The 21,539-nt window shown below is 34.3% G+C and overlaps 1 protein-coding gene across 3 annotated transcripts in view; it reads right to left on the bottom strand.

The window, feature by feature from the left end:
* LOC106719977 overlaps window positions 1-21,539 on the bottom strand; it is a 136,702-nt gene that overhangs the window by 33,469 nt on the left and 81,694 nt on the right. For all 3 annotated transcript variants that reach the window (XM_014514474.2, XM_014514475.2, XM_014514473.2), the window contains one exon: window positions 18,580-18,640. In XM_014514474.2, the coding sequence (XP_014369960.2) occupies window positions 18,580-18,626 (47 nt within the window). In that variant the 5' untranslated portion in view covers window positions 18,627-18,640. The remainder of the gene's footprint in view (window positions 1-18,579; window positions 18,641-21,539) is intronic.

Here is a 21,539-nt window from a genome sequence, read left to right on the forward strand (position 1 = left end):
TAACATTTATATGTATTTAAGCTATCAGTTAACAGAATGGAAAGAAGATAGCTTGCAATATTATTTCCTAGTTGTAAAATAAATGTAATTTTAACACGTCTAGGTTTCGTTTTTTGTATGTTATGTTATGTGCAGTCCGACGTGAATAAATCTTGGTTTTGAGGTTTTAATTAAGCAATTAGCTTAGGTCTCGGTCCCCACGACGCCGCAAGGCACGTCGAGGCCCTCGTTAAGATATTACGCCGGCGATCTCCTAGGGGAGTTTAACAAATATTTTGAGTTTCTACCGACACCTTTATATTTACATTATCATAAACCTGCTCTTATCCCTATTGAGGGCCGGCACAGTATGTACTAGTCCTCCATACATCTCTATCATCCGTCATATCTGAATTTATCCCCTTCTTACGCATATATTTACGTGTGCTTATCGACGCTGGAAAGCGTAAACGCTGTAACCCCGAAAGTATGAACTTTACAGGAGAGCCAAAAATCATAACTCTTGAGCTGATACGCCTACAAGCATGCGGTATTTAGCAATGTCGTGTAGTTTGTGCTAACCTATAATAAAATCATTATTGTTTGATAATGGTTGAAATTATTAACGTGTAAAAACTTATTCGTGATTTCAAGGGTTACAGCGTTTATGCTTTCCAGCGTCGATATTATGCGTATAAATCGTATCGATAGAATACGTTTTATGTGTCTTAAGGCTTTATTTTCACATTTTTATGTGTAAATTATTATAAGAAGGTTTGTATCCTAAGGTACTTTAACCGACATTTATTTTGAACTCATGTAAGGTTTAAATGCGTGAACGCAATCTTATTAGTATTTTTACCAAATACTTAACACATGTTTTAATAGATTCGTTTAGAATTGTAGTTTTAAAAGTACAAATAAAAGCCTTGCATTTAAAATGATTTTAAAGCGAGCGAAGAAACATAAAAGTTAGACGTGATGTGTAGCGAAATAGAACTAATTTTGTAAGTACCTATTTAACAATCGCGCAAACAGGAAGATCGATGTAGAATAACTTCAAGTGAAGCGAGTACATAAATCTAGTAACATCTAATAAGTGAACACGGGTTTAGTAGGTTTTAAAATCTTTATTTTTTTTTTAATAGGAGAAGGGGGCAAACGAGCAACGGACCGAGAATTATTTGATCCGACGCCCGTGGACATCTGCAACGCCAGAAGAATCGCAGATGCGTTGCCGGCCTTTAAGGAAGGTATACGCTCTTTTCTTGAAGGTCCCTAAGTCGTAACTGTTTGGAAATACCGCCGAGGACAGAGTATTCCACAACGCGGCTGTGCGAGGTAGAAAGTTTCGTGAAAACCTCGTCGTTGTGGAATGCCACCCATCGAGATGGTAGCGATGAAATTTGGCGCTCTGTCGACTCGTGCGATGACGGAACTCGGCGGCAGGTATGGTTCCAAACAATTCTTCGGAACACTCCCCGTGGTAAAGGCGGTAGAAGATACAAAGGGAACTGACATCCCTTCGCAAAGCCAGTGAGTCAAGCCAATCGGTAAGACCCCGGTCATTGACGATTCGAGTGGCACGACGTTGCACGCGGTCAAAAGGAAGAAGCTGGTATTTAGGAGCTCCAGCCCAGAGATGCGAGCAGTATTCCATATGTGGCCGAACCTGCGCTTTGTATAACTGTAAGCGATGGGCTGGCGTGAAATACTGCTTCGCTCTCCCTAGGACACCAAGCTTCTTAGAGGCCAGCTTGGCCTTCCCTTCCAGATGACCACGGAATTGGACGTCACTCGATATGTCAACGCCGAGGATACCAATGCTGGCTGAGGCAACCAGAGGAGTGTTCTCAAAGTTAAGGTTGACGACAAAGGGTTCTTTTTTGGCGGAAAACGCGCAAACTTTACATACTACGAATACATTAATCGGTTTTGCCTTGGCCCCTTAACTAGAAGACCTGTATTTAAAGGGTCAAGGACTTCCTTTACACGGTATTACATTCACATATCGCTGCCGTAGGTTCGGCGCATCATTCGTCATCGTCATTGTCAATTATGTCAAAGTTAGTATGAGATTTTGGTGTACTTTACGGCGGTTTTCGTCGTCCAGATCCAACTAACCTCCGACACTTCAGTTGTTAGTCCCTTCTTAAGTATTTTATTAATATTTAAAGATGCAATAACTAATAATCTTAATACAGATTAAGCGTTTAACCATGTCTTGTTTCTAGTAAATAGGCCAACGTTACAATGTAAACAACTTGATGTTTATCGAAATTTTGTTATGCGTAACAAGTGACGTCACATGTACAACTGTGACATTTTCATTTGGTAATGTCGAGCAATTTCGCGGCTTTAATGTTACCCTTATTTTGACATGGCCTGTTTATAATTGCTGTTAGAAATGATAAGCACGCGCCATTACAATTTCGCTTTCATTTTAATAGAAATAACTGCTTTTGATAATTTAATGTTATACAGTTTTACTTCGTTTGTTTCTTAAAATATGTTATTTTATTTTTTTTTACCCTTTAATTTTGTTTGATGTAGACAAATAAGTGAAATGGATAGCTTTTCATTCAAAGATATGATGTCGATTACTAGTATATACACTGTTTATTAATTCGACCTTTTATAAAGCAGAGTAAATAATCTTCAGTACATAGAACTGAGATCTCAAACTTTGCTTCGTGTATATTTTTGCTTTACGACAATGGAATGTTGGAACATTTTATTTCTCGTTGGATTTCGTCGGTTTATTGCGTCAAGTTGGAACGTAAGCAAAGTTTTGATTACTCTCGGCTGTATGTTAAATCAAGTTTACAATCATTGGTTACAATAGTGCTTAGCGTCGGTATAACTTGGCGTTTACTTGACGTGTTAATAAGTTTTTCGCGTAACATTGTAAGTACACAATCGTGTGTCGCTGTTTGGCAATATACAGTTACAAACAGTTGGTATTATTTGTTCAGTTGTCCTTAATATGTTGTTTTATACATTGATTAAAGGTAAAATTGTTAAGAAAAATGATACAATTACTCTAAATAGTAAAACAAAAAAGTTTACAATAAGGTTATTTTGGAAATAATTACCCTAGTAATGGGATGAATTACTAACATTATGCTGGTACATGATGTGTATTGCAATGTCCCGAATAATTTTAGTTATATTTGCTTGAACAGTTTAGTTAATTATCGTATATAGTGTATAACGAGCGGTTTGCCGACGGTCCAGGTCTACTGCAGTGCTATCGATCCCGGCCAGCCCGCCACGCCACCGCCACGCCACCGCCACGACCAGACGACTGGCGCGACGATGAAAAACTATGCATTATTACACTCATTTTTACATTCACTTTTATTTACGGGCAGTTAATGAAAGACTAACTCGTTGGCTTGTGTAAGATTAATTGCAAGCAAAGAATAGATAAGCGAAACACACCAACAAGCACATAAATATATAACGCTACGAGTAAGTGCAGTAACCGCGCCCGCAAGCAAAGTCTAACATTTTTATATGTTACATATTTATAAAGTATTCTAAATAAAGAAAAGATGGCAATTCTAATTAAAATTAAGTGTAACAGAGTATGTAGCGTTATGTTGTACTTAGCATTGGCTTAGTTTTAGGTGTAGGAAGATAAATTACTTAAGCTCTGTGGTGACCTTGACAAATACATTTCATTTGTTTTAAATGTATTAAGGTTACAACCGCCTATATTAATTAAATGAGATAATCAAGTTTGAAACCACTGCTTTCCCAACATTATTCACGCGAACTAAAGCAAATAAGGTCTATCAATCCTTTAATTATGGTTTTATCCTTTAATAATGGTTTCAAATTTGACATTTTGCAAGTGTTTTAGTGTTCAGCTTATACGATACAATTAATAGAATTGTAAACCATTAGACATTATCTTAAGACAGACATAAAGTAAAGGTATTTTGTGTCCTATCCTGTGTAGAGTTCCACGTGTTGTTCTCTCTTTTGATATCCTTAATTTTCTTTTCATCACCGCCATCAACGTTACATCAAATTTTGATCATCATCATCATTACATGGTTTTAATACTTCAATAGAAAAATACATAACCTTATAAACTGTCAAGTACAATATTCGCGAATGTTCGAGAAACAATTGTGTGGAATTAATAAATAACATCGGCGCCCTTCTTCCTGTTGTCGGCATGACGCGAAGCAGGAGGGAGCGCGTGGGGTGCAGCGCCGAACATTAGGCAAATGTCGCCGTCGCCGACAACTAGCGAGAGTCGCCGGATGCTGCGGCATTAGCCCCTTGATTTATACGTCTGGCGTGCGTGCATCGGATTAATTCAACAAATCTAAGGCTCCTACGTATATTGTCATAATACTATTTTTGAGCAAAGGCAATAGAAAGAAGAACAATCATCTGTGTGCAATTGCTATCTTTTAACTTTACTTCTATACTTAAGTAAAATCAGGTGATCACTTGCTCATGTGCAAACTTTTACTCCTAATATCTTAAACTATGCTAACAAGATTTTTAATTTCTTGAAAACATGAACGTAAGAACACTTCTATGACATTGACACTAAACAACTAAAAAACATTAAATGGCACAGTTGGAAAATCGTATTTTATTGAGTTATATCTATATGCATAGGAGCCGAGAAATAATGAATAGAGCGGGGAGAGAAATCCGCGATAGTCGACAATCGAAAGCGACCATATAAAACGGATACCAAATCATTATGAATATGTAAATTAACGGAGCCATCTCAGGGACACATATAAAGTGTTTTAAAAATGGTTTCGTTTTAAATTTGAATAGACAACTGTACCATGGCTATATTAATTTTATAGGTATAACCATTTAATATGTAATAACAAAGTACTTAATGAATTTATGTAAATGATGATACAGCGGATAAAGTTCTTAATTAATTCTCAACATAATTTTTCTCAACGAATTTTCAAAGTTTAGAAATTGTGTTTCAAACCAGATTAGAATAGACAAATCTGTCATAATAAAATTTGTCTGCTTCTAATTTAGGTTTTTAGATAACATTTTAATAGATAAGTATATCACTATAGATATACTCGTAACAATATTAAATATGTACTTATATAGTATTTTTTCAGCTGCGAAAGTAGCATCAGTTTAGCTACAAAAATAGGCATGTTGAATTATTATCTTTATTTTAAATGGCAAATGGAGTAATAATTTGATGCAATCGTTTAGCCAGAGGGCAGAGACGAGGGTCGGTAAAAAGAGATGTCGTTTATAAAAATCAATAGAATCACGGCCGCTTACCTCGGCGCCCTCACAAATTGTACAAACCCTATCAGTGTTGTGGCACACTCGAACCCTGACAGGGCTGTCGCCTATTTAAAAAGCTGTATAAAACTTGAACGCACCCCTACGGGTATCTGCAGTTAATTATATGCAAGGGAAACGAAAGGGGAAGACGTTCCAATGCCGCCGTCTCCCCCATTCGATGACTCCCGAATTTGCCGACGCAATCGTGTGCCCTGGAATTAGTTTTAATTAAAATAATCTGGGGGATACCGAAATTAAAATCAGAATTCGTAAACGTGTGTTACCTTTAAATCTTATTTGCTTTAGTTGGATTATTGAATATTTGTGTGTACCTAAATATTAGTATTACATTAATATAGAAATGTTATATTGAGTCATTATGTACATATAAGAATCTTGTACCAATATAGTTGTAACCTTAATAAATTTAGGTTGTTTTCGTATATAGTAGTGTGAAATCAGCAGAGTTGCCATTGAAGGTTGAAACAAAAAGTTTGTTACATTTAGGACAGTGCAGGAGGGAGGAGCGTTGAAAGAAATAAGATCGTGCTGTCGAACAAAAGGTGCATGAAAGCACCATTCCGTAAGAAGTAGGGAACGTTAAATGTGCTGTGAGCCATTAGTTTAAGTGATGCAGACGTGCCGGTGGGGGTACAACGATAAGCCCCCAAAGAATGGCCTCTTTTCCACCTGCATACCCTAAGAGCATAATTCCGGCTACAAACGGATATATTAGATTAATCACGCTAGCTCCGGCAAGGTGTGCTAATGGAAACGCGCCGCGGCCTCTAAAGCGTTAAGTGTTGATGACTATGTTACGTCGCTCTGGTTAAACATTTTGATGTGAACCAGGAGAGCGACCAACATTTTACAATGGAAACGCAGCGTGTTTATACTTTTGTGTTTTCATCAATAGACATGCTGAAGTGGTTTTTGCATACAAATAAGCCAATTTAGCAGTACGAGGGTGAATTTACTTTTAAATGGCACGTTGCAATAACCCTTATGTTTAAATGCTTATCCTTACTTCAATACTTTCGTAACTTGTATCGTTTATAGCATCAAAATTTAATTACCAATTTTTTTAGACAAGTGTTAACGTCTTTTTTTTAAATTAAAACTAATAATTTAAATGAATGTTGCAAAATAACGCATTTTTCTGTACATTTCATTAGCAGATGTGTGTACAATTTTCAATTACCGTAAATAATCAAGCAGGAGCCCTCACTGCCTCCTCCACTTACTTCCCTCAGTCGCGTCTACATCTGACATCTCTTAGCTATACACAATCCACCCCTCTTTCAATCTTCAAATAAAATAATACGTTCAAAGTTGACATTCATTGAAAACGACGGGTGCAAAAAAATACAACTGCACCTATCACTTTATGAAACTCTTCAAATAAAACTGCTTTTTATTTATTACATTTGTTAGGAGTGATTTCAGATATGACAGCTAATAGCTGTTGTACAGACCCTCTGTAGATAAAAGGAAATAACAACAGGGTTTATTAGATTGCTATAAAGTACAACAACTTTTCTATAAAATACATTAACAGGTAAATGTAATAAATAAAAGAGACGTAAAGATACAAAGAAATGTTGAAAAAGTATTTGATTATTATCTTCATGATAAATATAAATATAAATAAGTTGTATAAAATTGTTTAGCTATTTATCCAATAGACAATTATTTGCACTCACGTATCAATGACCGGATACAAAACACGTCTCAGTATAAAGAAGTATAAACTTCAATGCAACACAACTGGTTGGTTGAGTGCTGTCGCACAAAGTTTTTCTTTACAGCTCCATTGGTGCATTTGACTCTATTGGGAGATTCTAAGAAGTTAAGAACTTTTAAAATTACATCATGACATTATTTTTATTTTATATTTATTATTTGTTCACTGACAACAGAAAACTCACTATATAATATTAACTAATAGAAGATATAAATCAAATAAAAATAGATAGAAATAAATATTGGAAAAAAATATAAATATTATTTTATAGCTCTAGAAAATATAGGCTATTTAACTAGAAAAGATAATGATAAATATCCGTCTAATCTTTCTGAGACGTTGTATGTAACATATAGTTAGTTATCTTTGTTTTGTCGAAGATAATGTGAGGGATGATGATACATTTTAAACAGGGATTTTGGTATCAGAAACCAACGATAAGTAGTTTACAATCCTATAAGATCGCAAGTAACAGTCTTGTTCTTGCAGCCGGCAGGGAGGGAGAGGGCACACAAACAATGCGCTTACAAATCTCACAATATCATGTAGTCTGCGGCAACTGCAATATGTGAGGAGGCTCAACTTGAGTGCCTGCTCGTTAGTCAGAGAGCTTAAATTATGCCACAACCCTATGGAGGCCCTCACATGCGTAACTTATTTATAAACGCGGCAGACGTACGTATGAAAAAAAAATTAATGCAGTTAAATTATATTTGAAGTGAATTTCGTGACCGTTGGAATTCATCGGCGCATTCAGTTTTCATGAACTCTCGACACACTTTTCGTTCATTTATATTACATCCGTATATTTTCTTGTAAGTTAAAAGAGTAGACAGGCACTAAATCTTATGTATAATTAAAACTTGGTAAAGCGTTAACATCATCAATCAATTTGTATCATTCACCGATACAAATTGTGTGAGCATACAGGGAAAATACTTAAGCATAGACAAAATTAAGCAGGGAAAATAGTTAAGCATAGGCAAAATTAAGCAGGGAAAATAGTTAAGCATAGGCAAAATTAAGCGTAGCTTAATTTCCTCTTTATTTCGTTATATTAGTTACAACTTTATCAATTCTCAAAGAAAATTTCCACTAAAGTAAACATAAAAAAGAAAATAATTTTTGTTGAGTTGACAAGATAATGTTTAATTACGCATACAGTAATCGTTAATTCAAACATTTGCTATTCTGTATCTTTTTATAGCACCGGCGACATGAGCACAAACAAATGCAAGGCAGATGTAAACGGCAAGGATACACGCGTTTGTACCAACAAGAAACTGCAATGAAGTGCAAACACGGCCAGACACTGAGGGCGGACACAAAAAATGAATAGAAAACATTTGTTTACTGATCGTCTCTTTTACTGTCTGTTTTTCATCCTATTTAATATTCCATTTCGATTAACAATACTATGAGAATTCACGCGTATGTAATAGTAAAAATAACATCAGTTTTAATGTTCGTAGACACTGTTTTGAAAAATTTACAAATCATTAGTTTAGTTAGGGAAATTATATTCATTTTCTTTTAAATAAACATAAAATTTAACACAATAATACTTACATTGATTTGAAAGTTAAGCAAATCTACTACAAGTATGCCATATTAGACAGTGGCGAAAAGATTTTAGTTTGTTTTTTATCAAAATAACGCATACAATTTTTCACTTTTCCTGGTTATGACCAAATGTTATTCTATAACCTAGTAAAATATGTACACAAATAAACATTGATAATAAAGCTTCGATTACACCGCAATTACATATTGATACAATAACATGGATACAGCGGTTCCCATTCGTCCACTTTCCCCACCGTCTGCGGTTTCGATCGCTCCGGCCGCTGCCGAGGGGACCTTCACTTTCATCCGGGATGTGCAATCGCTACTCGCAACGTCTTTCTCCCAACACTCCTAACGATCGATACTATTGTGTCGGGGAATTGTAACTCTCTCTCTTTCTTATAAATGGATTTCTACATGAAAACTGTTTGTTAAAGTTATTATATGATGTGTGTAACATTGTCGGTTTTGTTGCCTTTTGATTTTCGATATCTAAACACGTATGCGACATTAAAAAGTTTAAAGTTAAAATCTTTAAGGAGTTGTCAGATATTACTGTCACCTCAATTGTTTTGAACGTATTATAGCTGAGAATCATTTCGTTTAAATCTTAAATTCACAATGCTACCTTTACTATTCAATTAAAATGTACGTCAGAAAAATATATAAGTAAACGAAGCATATAGGTAAAGTGCATTAATTTCATCAATCAATTTAAAACATAACAAAATCACTTTTGCCGCTTATAAAATCGATAAGTCAATAGCAATTTATATAGGAATATTTTCATTCGGTCCACTAAACTAACTGAAATGGCCGTAGCCCGGTATCTGATTAGTTTGAAAGGGTCGGCATGCAGAGAGCAATTAACTGCCTGGAGTTTCGTGGTAAAACTAATATTTGCGAATGCGTGACAATTATCTACCTCGGGTCAGCGTCTCATTGTGTAACGAGTTTATGCGGTTACCTCTGATGTCAGAGTACACTGTGGTAATTTAATGACATAGGTATTTATTTAATGAGGAAACAATTACGTATTAAATGTACAACTAGATACAAAAAATTTAAATATTAAAGGGTTTTTTATTTGTCAAATAATGACGTGCATTATGGAACAGGCGTAAACAAAGGCAAACTTTAAAGGGTATTATCCAGTTGCAGAGTACAGTCGCAAAAAAAAATGAAATGAATCGAATGGTTTCGTTATCCATTTATTCATCGAAACCGGAGCAACGCTCGTTAGCTTATGTTGGCAATTTTTTAATATACATATTGGTTTTCGTGTGGTTGGAAATAGCGTTACATTAGTTGGTCAGCACATCGATATCGTTCCATTATGGAAATTGACAGGTGTGGGGTTGGAACACCCTTTGTAGCTGATATTTATACATATAAAAGCTGTACCTAATATTGATAAATGTTATGATTTATTTTTATACATAATGTACATTTATTTTTGTTGTGCGCTTCTTAACAATAAGGTCACATAGTATTACCACGTGTTAAAAGTTAACCAATTTAAATGATTTCTAATATGTATGTTTGTAGTTAATTTTTTAGTACGCGATATTTATTAATACTGAAATATTTTTACAAAATCATGAATCTGAACAATTGACGCCAGAAAATTTATATTAATTTGCTAGTACCTAAACAAATGTTATTCGTCACGAATCACTCTCACAAGCAATACATAAGTATCCATGTAATTACATAAATATACAAAGAACAAGCCAGTTCTAAAAGAGATTTGTCATGTAAAATAACTACAATACCATTGACTGAATACATTCGAAGGCTGGACTGACATAATAAGATACAACCTCGTGAAGAGGGATCACAACAGGCCCTAAACAAATTGATCAGCCCCTCGTATCTACGAAATATATACGGTGTTTTTGTTACGACCTTTTCAAGCCTACGTAAACAGAATATTCAACGCTTTCTATCTCTAATACACTTGAAAAATGTTTCACTTGTTACTATCGATGTAATGTCGTCTGATAATTTCTAAAGTGTTTTCTTGCTTGATAAGTGTACCATAATTTTGTACTACATTTTTATCTTTATATTATAAGATAAGCACAAGCATCGTGGTTATTTAAAGTGAAAGTTTAAAAGAAAATTTAAAATGTCAAAGAAAACGTATGCTTAGTGCGAGAGCAAACTAAATCAAAAGCTTTCAATTTTAAAGATGCTTGTTATACTTTGATTGTATTTTTTTTTTTTTTTTATATAATAGAAGGGGGCAAACGAGCAGCGAGAACACCAAGGTGTTCATCGACGCCCATTGACATCTGCAATACCAGAGGAATCGCAGATGCGTTGCCGGCCTGTGCTTATCTATTAAGTCAATACATATTCTAAAGGTAACTGACTTATAATACAGATGGGGTAACAACTCAAAATAACTGACTAAGCATATTTGTTCAAACATTATAGAAAACGATTTGCTGACTTGCATGTTAAGGCATGCACGAGTTAATCTTTGATACACTATGCTGACAAATAACTTCAATACTCAAGTGAATCATGAAAATGTTAATTTGATTATATGTAGACAAGTAAATTTCTACAATTTTGAAAAGAAAAGAGTATTTTTAAATTAACACATATTATATATACTTTTAACATGCAAGGGAAGTCAGTGGCTCCTTTAATTCAGGGAAACCTTGTTAAGGAGCCAAGTTTATAATAAAACAGATGTGTAAAATGTACAATAAAGATTATTTATTATTATTTGTTTAAAGATACTCGCGCTACTATTTAGTATTCAGTAAACAATTCGAATAAAAACTAACTACTCAATTAACAACGAAGAGAAAGCACAGTTGGCTCTTCATAAGTTAAATATAACGATAAAATAAATAGTACGTAATGAAACGTAAAGTTAAACAATTTGCCAGTGAAATATTTGCAAGGCAATTATGATATATTCAATGTGAGGATCCTTTTTAAGTGCAGTTGAAATTATTTTCGTTATTTACATTAATCCAGAATTTTAAAATACGATGAAAGAATTCTATGTTTTTAATATTTTTTTACCAGACTTAAACAAAAGTAATTGGAAATGAATGAATTAGCAAGTTATTTATAACCGTAGAAATTAAAAGCTGTGACTTTTACATTTTATAGTCAAAGAGTATTAAAGGAATGTGTGTGAAAATAAGTGTCACGACAGTCGAAACACTGTAAGAATTTCCGTATACAAGGCGACGTAGGTCTTTGAAACTAATATTGTATCTTTACGTCGCTAGTATCGTGTAGCGCGCTTTCCGGACACACAATGATGAATCGTTGACGCGAGTCGTCTATTACGTCAGTACAGATATGGCGACATATTGAAAATCGCAGCGACTTTTCTCACAACGATCATGACAAACGAGTTGCGACCGACTGATTTAGAGGGCCGCTAAAGAACAAAATGTCGGCAGCGCGTGCATGTGTACGAAACTCTATTGCATTGTTAGTTTTAGCGACTAAAATACTAATAAACTAAAAAACAGGTTTTGGAAGATTTACATTGTGTACGAAGGTCTTAGCAGATAGCACGAAGACGTCGTCGTTCTAAATTCTTTTGCACTTTAGTAAAATATATTGTAAATTGCCATCACACATCGGAAATTACTTGTTGATATGCAATCGGTAAGGTCGGAAACGAGCAAACCCCTCACCCACATTTCAATATTCACTTCGACGTCAATAGTCTAATTACATTTAACTGTATAATATAATATCTACATATATTTGTATTTCTTCGCTTATTTATCTCGCTCGCATAAAGCGAAAAGTAACGTAGTAATTCTAAATTTTATTTTCCTCTTGTGTTGCGGATGTCCCTTCGGCGTCGATGATCACTCAGGTTTGTCTCCTTATTGCATAAAAACGTGCATACCGACGAATTTAATTTTTTTTTCAATATTATGAAATGTATTAAATATGTAGTATTAAATTAAAGTAAGGCTATTTAAAATAATTTGACTTCATTTGGCAAAATATAAAATCTGTAGCTCCAAACAGTCTGAGATGCCAAAACGGCAGATGACTTTTGTCTAATTCCTTTGTATTATCGATATTATATATTTCAAACGAAAACACAACAAAGAGATTGCAAAACATCTGATATTATTATATATTTAGACAAAAAATCTGCTAGTGAAATCAGAAAGTATAAAAGCACAAGTTTGAAAAAACTCTATGAAGTGTTTTAAGGGAAAATGAATCCATATCATTTTGAATGAAAACAATATCATTTTGAACAAAAGACGGTACTAAATATAATGTGCAAACAAGCGTATAGCTATCGTCTTTTGATTGTATACGTGTACCTTTGAATATCACAGTCTTTGGACAGCTTTATAAAAATACTATAGACCTTACTATTCCCAAAGGTGGCTATTGGCTACATAATAACGGCGTGGCCAGGATACAATATCCTATCCTAAGCAAATCGTTGAAACGCTCCTGCGAGAGCATTATTTACTTTTATCGCGAAATTGCGGACGTAGTTTTGGGAAACTTTCATATTACGTTTGATGACAAAACAGGAAACGATACGCCATTGTAATTTAATACTTGTTATTAAAAATCTTACTAATATTATAAATGCGAATGTTTGGGTGGATGGATGTTTGTTTGAAGGTATCTCCGGAACGGCTCAACGGATGTTGATAAAATTTGACTCAGATGTAGACCTTTGTCTGGAAGAACACATAGACTACTGATTGTTTTTTTTAATTCCGGGCGGACGGAGTTGCAGGCGAAAGCTAGTTATAATAAGGTAAAATACAATTGGTTTATAGTTCTATTGCACTCTAAATTATGTTGTAAACGTTAAATTAGAGTTACACGGTGCAGTGAGCACGATGCAGCACGGTCGGGTTACAGAAGCCTAAAGGACGATTGCCAGCTGCTAACTAGCAGATGTTGGGGAAATGCACTGTATAATTATGCAACCGCGACTTATTACCCACTGGTTATAAAGTATTTAAAGGAAACAATTAAATTCCGTTTAATATTTCATTTAGTACTACTAGTCATGAGAAAGTAACAGACCTGTTTTCTCCCAGCTAATGGTGTTTCTCGCGGTTATGTATGTTTTTATGTCTGATGATTAGTATGTATATCAATTCTAACAATCAACGTAGCCTAAACAGCTCAATCTATTTTGACGAGTTAAGTCATTTGATTAATATTGTTCTTCATGGTGTGAAATGGTAGAGTCACGGGTTTATTGATTTTTTTTTATTTATGTACTTAGGTACCTATTAATGTCTTCAATAAGGTGTAACAGATGGATAAAGGCATAATTGACAAAATCTTATCTTACATATCCCAAGCAGCTCTTGAAATTTATTAAGGCTGGTTTGACTTAGCATAGTACATAGATGAGAACATCCCACAAACATGTGATTTTTCGAGAGGTCTGGGTCTTGTGCGGCTTTGATCAGTTCCTGTACGCCCGACTGTCCGCACTTGCGGAAACTTTCACGGGACGCTGCCTCGTTTGTGAAAAGCCAATGAGTATCGCAGGATGCGGCATTTCTTTAAGAATCAAAATTTTTTTTCGGGATCGCATAATGAAGCTCATTAGGCGGTTCGTCCCCAATATGTTTGAAGTTTTTTGGGTTTATATGAACTGGAATTTTATGGAAAAAATTTGACGTAAGAATCGTATATATATTTGAACATAAAATGTCCTGATATATGAGACAAACGTTGAAAAGAACAAACAAAATCGTAGAATACTAAAAATATATCGGCTCTCATATTAGGTACTGATTCTGTATCCATATATTAAATTCATCATAAAAATTACTCAATTATGTCCTACCGTTTATAAGTAGCTTACATATATATGTATGTACAATTCTTGTAAGACACATATAATTGCAAGAAAAATACTTTCCGTAGCTTTATTCAAATGAAGTTCGGGTCGTTTACTGTAGGCTGGCATTTACGTAATCCCTTATGAAGAGAATTGCTTTTCCCAAGATACATTGACTCGATATCTGAATTCAAAAGCCATTGGTATTTAGATATTTGATTCTCCGAATACATTATTCCTCATAATACGACAATATTAGTAGGGGTTTTATAAAAACCTTGGTAGAAAGCCTTTATAGTTGTAAAAATAAAACTATATCATACGGATTGTCCAGTTACTTTACTCTTTAATAAATATATTTTCAATGGTCTATTGTAGAACTTAGAACTTTGAAATACTGCGTATTTTTATAGTTTGCGTACACAATAAGTTTAATATTTACAATTGACATATTTGTGGTCGTCCATTCAAAGCCACCGCAATGACCCACAAACTCTCGAGTGCTGTACTCGCGGCCCGAGCGCCCAATCAAAGTTACGAGCTATTTCCTTACCACATAAAAGTGTGATACTGATTTATAGCAAGAGTACACCCTCGTAAATAATACAATTTCACGATAGCTAGCCGACAATGCTTGGAGAATATCGTATCAAAGATGCCGCATAAAATTTAGATCTCTACTCCACTTCAACATATGTTAAAATACCTTCTAACATATTATATATAAAGTTTTCGGTGGATTTAGTCTGCAGGCATATCCATAGCAACATATTTCATAAGAATTGCAAAGGTGAATGTGTGACGGATCAGTGGATATTCAAACATTCGTTTCCCCTCAGATATGAACATATAAAGCCTCTTTTTCGCAAGACGATGATTAAAACAATACATTCTTGTATCTCCATTTTACATGACCCTTATTTTATAATCAATTATTATTTGCTATTAAAGCTAATGTGTATATATGCTTCTATTAATAAATTTTACTTCTTACTTCGCGACTGCCAAAAATAAATTATGTCGCTTAATATAGGTGGTAGGGGAAAGCGACCGGAACTTTTAATCAAAGAATTGAAGTAGGTATGTATACGCTAGCGTACTGAAATTTTCCACAATAGTACTGGGTGTGATTTTATAGCAAACTTTGATAATTGACAAATGTCTCTTAGTTACCTAATTTTAAATTTATGCCTGTAATGTTTTTTTGTAAGGTTTTAAACCTTAACAATTTAGAGTAACGTAACACGAAATATTAAATGAGAGTAAATAATGTTCAAGGTGGGAAGTGAAGTTTCATTTGACAATTTAAAGTTTGTAGAAACAGTTAAGACTAAAGCGGGGAGAAAATACAATACTGAAGGTCCTCTTTGACGACAACGGGATTTGGAAAACAATTCGATGGACACGACAACTTTGGTTGGTTGTTTGTTAGTAGTTGCATGGAGTTAATGAGTTAACCAAGTTCAGGAATATACAAGTTAGAATAGTTCTAATTTTGCACCGGCCATAGGGCAAGCTTTAACACAGTTCGATTGTAACTTGTCTCTAACTAGCCTTACAAGAAGAACTTATTAATTTGTTAATTGAAATTTACAAAATAGACTCTAATTTTTTTTTAAAGTATCTGTTTCGCCATGAAGAATTATTATCGATCAAAAAACTCGATATAACCTTAATAAACAATTGTCTATGTGAATAAAGAAATATAAGTTAAGAATAGATGGCATAGGAACAAGCAATTAATTAATCAAATTAATAAGTCAAATAAAAATTGATTCGATTAAATTAAACGACAATGAAGTCTAAAAGTGTGATAAATGTAAAAATATAAGTTGTTAAAATCGAGCTGCACCACGCCAAATTGGGGGGCAGTCTCGGGGGATACGTCTGCAAAGTTTGCAGAAGCGACAAGATAGATGGGGCGCCACTGTAGCGGTAGCCACGTAGCATCACTAACCAACTCAGTTACTGCCCAAACTGAGCGTGCCAAAGTTTCCTTTTTGCAATATCCGTTGTAAGCACCGGAGTAAATGTTCTATCGTTTACTTCCAGACACGCTAACAGTTATATTTGATTTGATATTAATTGTAATAGTATATATTCAGACGCGATTAAGTAAAAGTAATTCTATTTAGTACCTTAGTAGCTTATCAAATAAAAATATAATGATTTTTGATTACTTTTATAGAATGAAACTAGTATAAATATAGAGGTCCTGTATCCTGGTACAACATATAAATGTTAGCTTAAACATAACTATGTAAAAACCTTTCTTGACCTGACATATTACAACGTACAGTCAGCTGCATAAATGTGCAAGCATTACAAACCTTCAGAAATATGCTATTGGCGTGTATTCATAGTTGGAAGCACAAGTTTTTTTTTTCTTAAACTTTTTTAATTAGTTTCTTTACGTCATGTACCATCTCTGTTTTTTTTTATAGAGAATGACAAGAATAACATTATGTTTTGGACAAGTTCATCGGCACTGGAAATACACATTTACTAATATTTTGAGGTAAAAAAATATATATCTGGTTGAAGAAGCTCTTTGTTACATTTTAACCATAAATTGGAAACAATTACTGCTGTCTATTAATAAATAACAATAATACTAAAATGTTTCTTTTATACTGTAACCATCTATTAACAACTGGAAAGATAAATGTTATAAGATCGAAAAAGGTACCATCTGGTCTATAGGCTTGTTTTAAAAATGTTAAAGTAATTACGCCTATCGGGTCCGCACCTGCCCCTAGTTTACTCCCCCTCGCTTCCTTACTCCAACCCCCCGTGATAAGGAAGAACCTTTTTTACCTTTACGTTCTGTTACTTGATTTACACAATGTATTAAAAGTACTGACTTAGTAGAAACTGTGAAAATAATGTGAACTTTCTCTACAAATCGGTAACTTTTTGAATAATTACGTTTAGAATTGCAATTAATCTATAGAATATTTAAACAAATGAATATCTGCAACGATGTCAAAACATTGGTATGGTCTAGCTAAAATTTTTAATATCATTTCCTGAAAGCGCTTCTATTATCTATATCTATATATATAAAAGAAAGTCGTGTTAGTTACACTATTTATATAACTCAAGAACGGCTGAATCGATTTGATTGAAAATTGGTTAGCAGGTAGCTTAGAACCAGGAAACGGACATAGGATAATTTTTACCCCGTTTTCTATTTTTTATTCCGCGCGCACGGAGTCGCGGGTAAAAGCTAGTATTTATTACATCACATTCTAATGTGAGCAAAGGAAATATTCCCTAATTTTTCCTTAGTATGGCGAGATTTCTTCTATTTCTGGCAATACAAAATGTTTTTTCATCACTGATATAAGTAATTTCGGTACAATTCTTTAAATTTCATCTTTAAAATATTCTTATACGGTCATTTTTACTGCTGAAACTCAGGATTTAGTTATGTATTGTATTATCTTTGCTTTAGTATTATCAACCAAAAAACAATTATGTTAAGTGCAAAGTCATGAAGGCGTATGAAAGTCTTCGGGGATGTACTTTGGCATTTTCGCGCAGCTAAATTCATTACTGTGTGTCACCTGTTTTATGGTTTTGTGTAGTACGAGTATTGTAAGCTTACTGTATGTGTAATAAAGGTTGCATGTTTATTATATTAATGTAAGGAAGGTTTTCATATCAATATCAGCTAGCATCAAAAGTACAATTGAGGTACATAAATTTAATGTAATATAATATAAACATAATTGTACAAAAGAAACCAGAATCAGTGCGAATACATTTTGAAACACACCACTACACATAGTTTTTCCGACCACAGCACGTTTGCTACAAACAATAGTATCTCGTTTGCCGCCACGAATTCATTTTTTGTGGTAAAAGAAAAGCATTGCTAAAGTGCTTGTTTGTTGTTTCCTTTCATATGCAAAAGTGTATAAAAGTATTTACTAAAACCATGTTTTTAAATTTGGGTGCAATTCTTTAAATTTCATCCTTCACAATATGTTTATTCGCCTGTCGCTGTATTTATCGTTCTTTTGAACTACTTAAACTCTTTTACAAAAATAAACATACGCGTGAGGTTTTCGGGCGTGCCCAATACTAGTTTTAATTAGAAACAAGTTTAGTACACTCATCCATTTAGGAAGCATTAGTAATGGTGTGTAATACTTACTCGGCTCCATTTTTTCCTCCCCTGTGCAACATGCCCGCGCGTGCCATCTCACGCCCACGCTCTGAAACAAAAAAAAACAGTCGATCCATTAACGTCGAGACGTTCACGAGTTTTTCCGCATCTTTACGCTCACTAAATACGGCTTATGAACCTATTTTATTCGATATTAGAGAGGAGATACACCAAATTATACCGACCCTTATTTCAACCTAATTTTTCTCAACATAAATAATGCATTTTCTCCTACTAATTATTCCATTGTGTCCCCCTAAATTAAATTCGGTCTACCGGTCCTTTATATATTTAGGAATAAAGAGATTTCTTTTCATTGAAAGGTTTTTAATAGATTTCACGTGGAACATTTTTGAACAAAATGAAATAGAAAGCTTGAATGAGTGATAAGTGGCGTATTACTTGTATTTTCTCATAAATTACAATTCCTGTAAGTTATATACAGTGTTCAAGCCCATGATTCTCTCTACAATCACATTTCATTTTTCTTTTAATCTCAATTATACAAAAAGTTGACTGAAATAGAATAAAATAAAAGCGCGAATAAAAACCTTCCAAGGCCATACATCAATTAGCGCTGTCGTCTGTCTGGGAGTTCGTAAGAAAGATGTAGAAGCATTTATTTAACAGTTTAATCAGCAATCAATTAAGTGAGAGAGGAAGAGAGCTTGATAAATTGGCCGTGGAAAATATTTGAGTACCGCAGCGCTTTGCAGCTCCTAGTTAAACAACGACACGCCGCCATCGCTTTAAATGCGTCGCTAATTTATGAGAGACGTTTTAAAAACGATTCATTTTGTTGGTTGTTGCCAAAGAAAAACAATAAATATACATCGCTATGGGTAACTTCGTCTGGCAGTGCGGACATGAATATTTAACTTTTACAATTTATTATGAATTCTGGCGATCAGCGTCAGGCGGGCCAGACGGTAAATTGCGTACGGAAACATGTTCGTTACTGGGGGAAGGCATAGACATCGAAGTTTTTTTAAATCATTAAACAACCAGACAGCGCAGTATACGGCATAATACGACGCTGCATATGATTTTGGAAAACAATAGGTATTGAAATATGATAAGAATATTAGAGATCCATATACTGCATGGATGACCATACTGAATCAGGACTACCAATGGATAACCAGTACTCATTCATCATTCCTGGAAGAATACAAATGAAATTATAGATATCTGGCTATATGACATATCTCCAAAGAACATAACCGTGCTGCGATTCGAGCAAAAAGAAATTGCATTAATCGCACAGCAATTACTTTGCTTAAGGAAAAGCTAAGAAACTTCTACCTAAAATAGTTTCCAACATCAACAATGTAACCTCACTAATTGCAGTAATTACCCCTAATGGCTATCAGTTAACGTGATTTGAGCAACAGATATGTATGTGTGAATTGCGAGCCACGTGCTACTAATTGTATCAACAACAATATACAAAGTTACTCAATAATCGTATTGTAAGTGGGAGCTGTCGCATTAACATAAACAAACATAATAGCAATGATGTGGTGTCATGCCTATAATTAACATAACGAGTCAGCTTAACTGGATTACGAGCATTATTAATCGCGAAAATTTAGCGCAGCGCGTAATGGTGCGTCTTTGACTATAGAGTAACGGACTAAGCAAAGAGCCACCGATGTACTAAATAAATTTTACTACTTTTCGCCGGAGTGTGGTTAAAGATAACAATCACACATGTGCACACGTGCTAACATTTATGTCTGTATGAACGCATACTAACTCAAAAATTTACACACTACACATAAGACAAAATGAGCACACGAACAAGTAAGTTAGAAATTAATGCTCATTTTTATTTGACAGAGGGACTGTGTGCGCTTGACTTGTCCTTTCATTTCAAAGTCAAAGTGGAGAGTCGACTCTTGGTGTCAGAGACACGCGATTCAGACATTATCCTGGCAACACTTACGAACATATGTCATGACGCAATTTAATTGATTTACGATTTTTATAGAGCGTATAAAATGTAACGTTACTTTGTGTCGCTTAACTTTTATGTGGACAGTAAAAGTTTGTTGTGATTGTTATTAGAACTTTTACTGTTATGAGTGTCAATTAGGGTTGTTTTTTGCTAAGAAGATAATTTATAACAAACTAAGGTTAAGCCTTACTAAAATAAATCTATATAACATTACGAAGCATAATAAGTTAGAAAGTACAAATGTTCCAATTCTGACTCATGGAATATACAAAAAAAAAGTTTTATGACATTAGTCAGCGTAACACATAAACTTATAGATATCTTACATCATTTAGAACAAAATAAAATTAAAATTAACATCTTAAAATATGTAATATCGAGGGAATGTCAAATTATCATCGTCCTTACAGTGATTCAGTAAAGAAATGTACATCACGAGGAAAGTCGTAAAGTACGCGCACGTTCTTACGCGGGGTGATATCGCTAAATCCCATGAAAGTGGGGAGGCTTCGGTGCGTAGTCTGCCTCCGTCGCCATGGCAACGCCATAAACTGCCTCCCAACTTGGCATGCGTAATAAAATAGAAAGTTCGTATTATTTTGTGCGTTAAACATCATTGGCCGACAACATGTGGTGCAGTGGCTTAATAAAAGTCAATGGAATAACTTTGATAATATAAAGTTATTTATGAGACGGTTAAATAAATTCATAATACGCATGGATTAACGAATAACTATACATATATAGCCTATAGATTGAGTGTTCCATACACGTTTGACATCTTATTAAGAGTCTATTTTCGAAATGTCATTTTATATTGTAAATGACAATACTGAGGAAATGTATCCCAACAAAAGGCCTCCGGAGGCCTTTTTTGCTTCACTTTTGTGATCCGGATTAGGTATCTATTGATTATATATCTATGCGAATGACACAAACATAAATGTAAATCATAGTAACTTTAGATGGCAAAAGTTTACATCGGTAA

This window comes from Papilio machaon, chromosome 1 (assembly GCF_912999745.1).
Source record: "Papilio machaon chromosome 1, ilPapMach1.1, whole genome shotgun sequence".
Classification (NCBI taxonomy): domain Eukaryota; kingdom Metazoa; phylum Arthropoda; class Insecta; order Lepidoptera; family Papilionidae; genus Papilio; species Papilio machaon.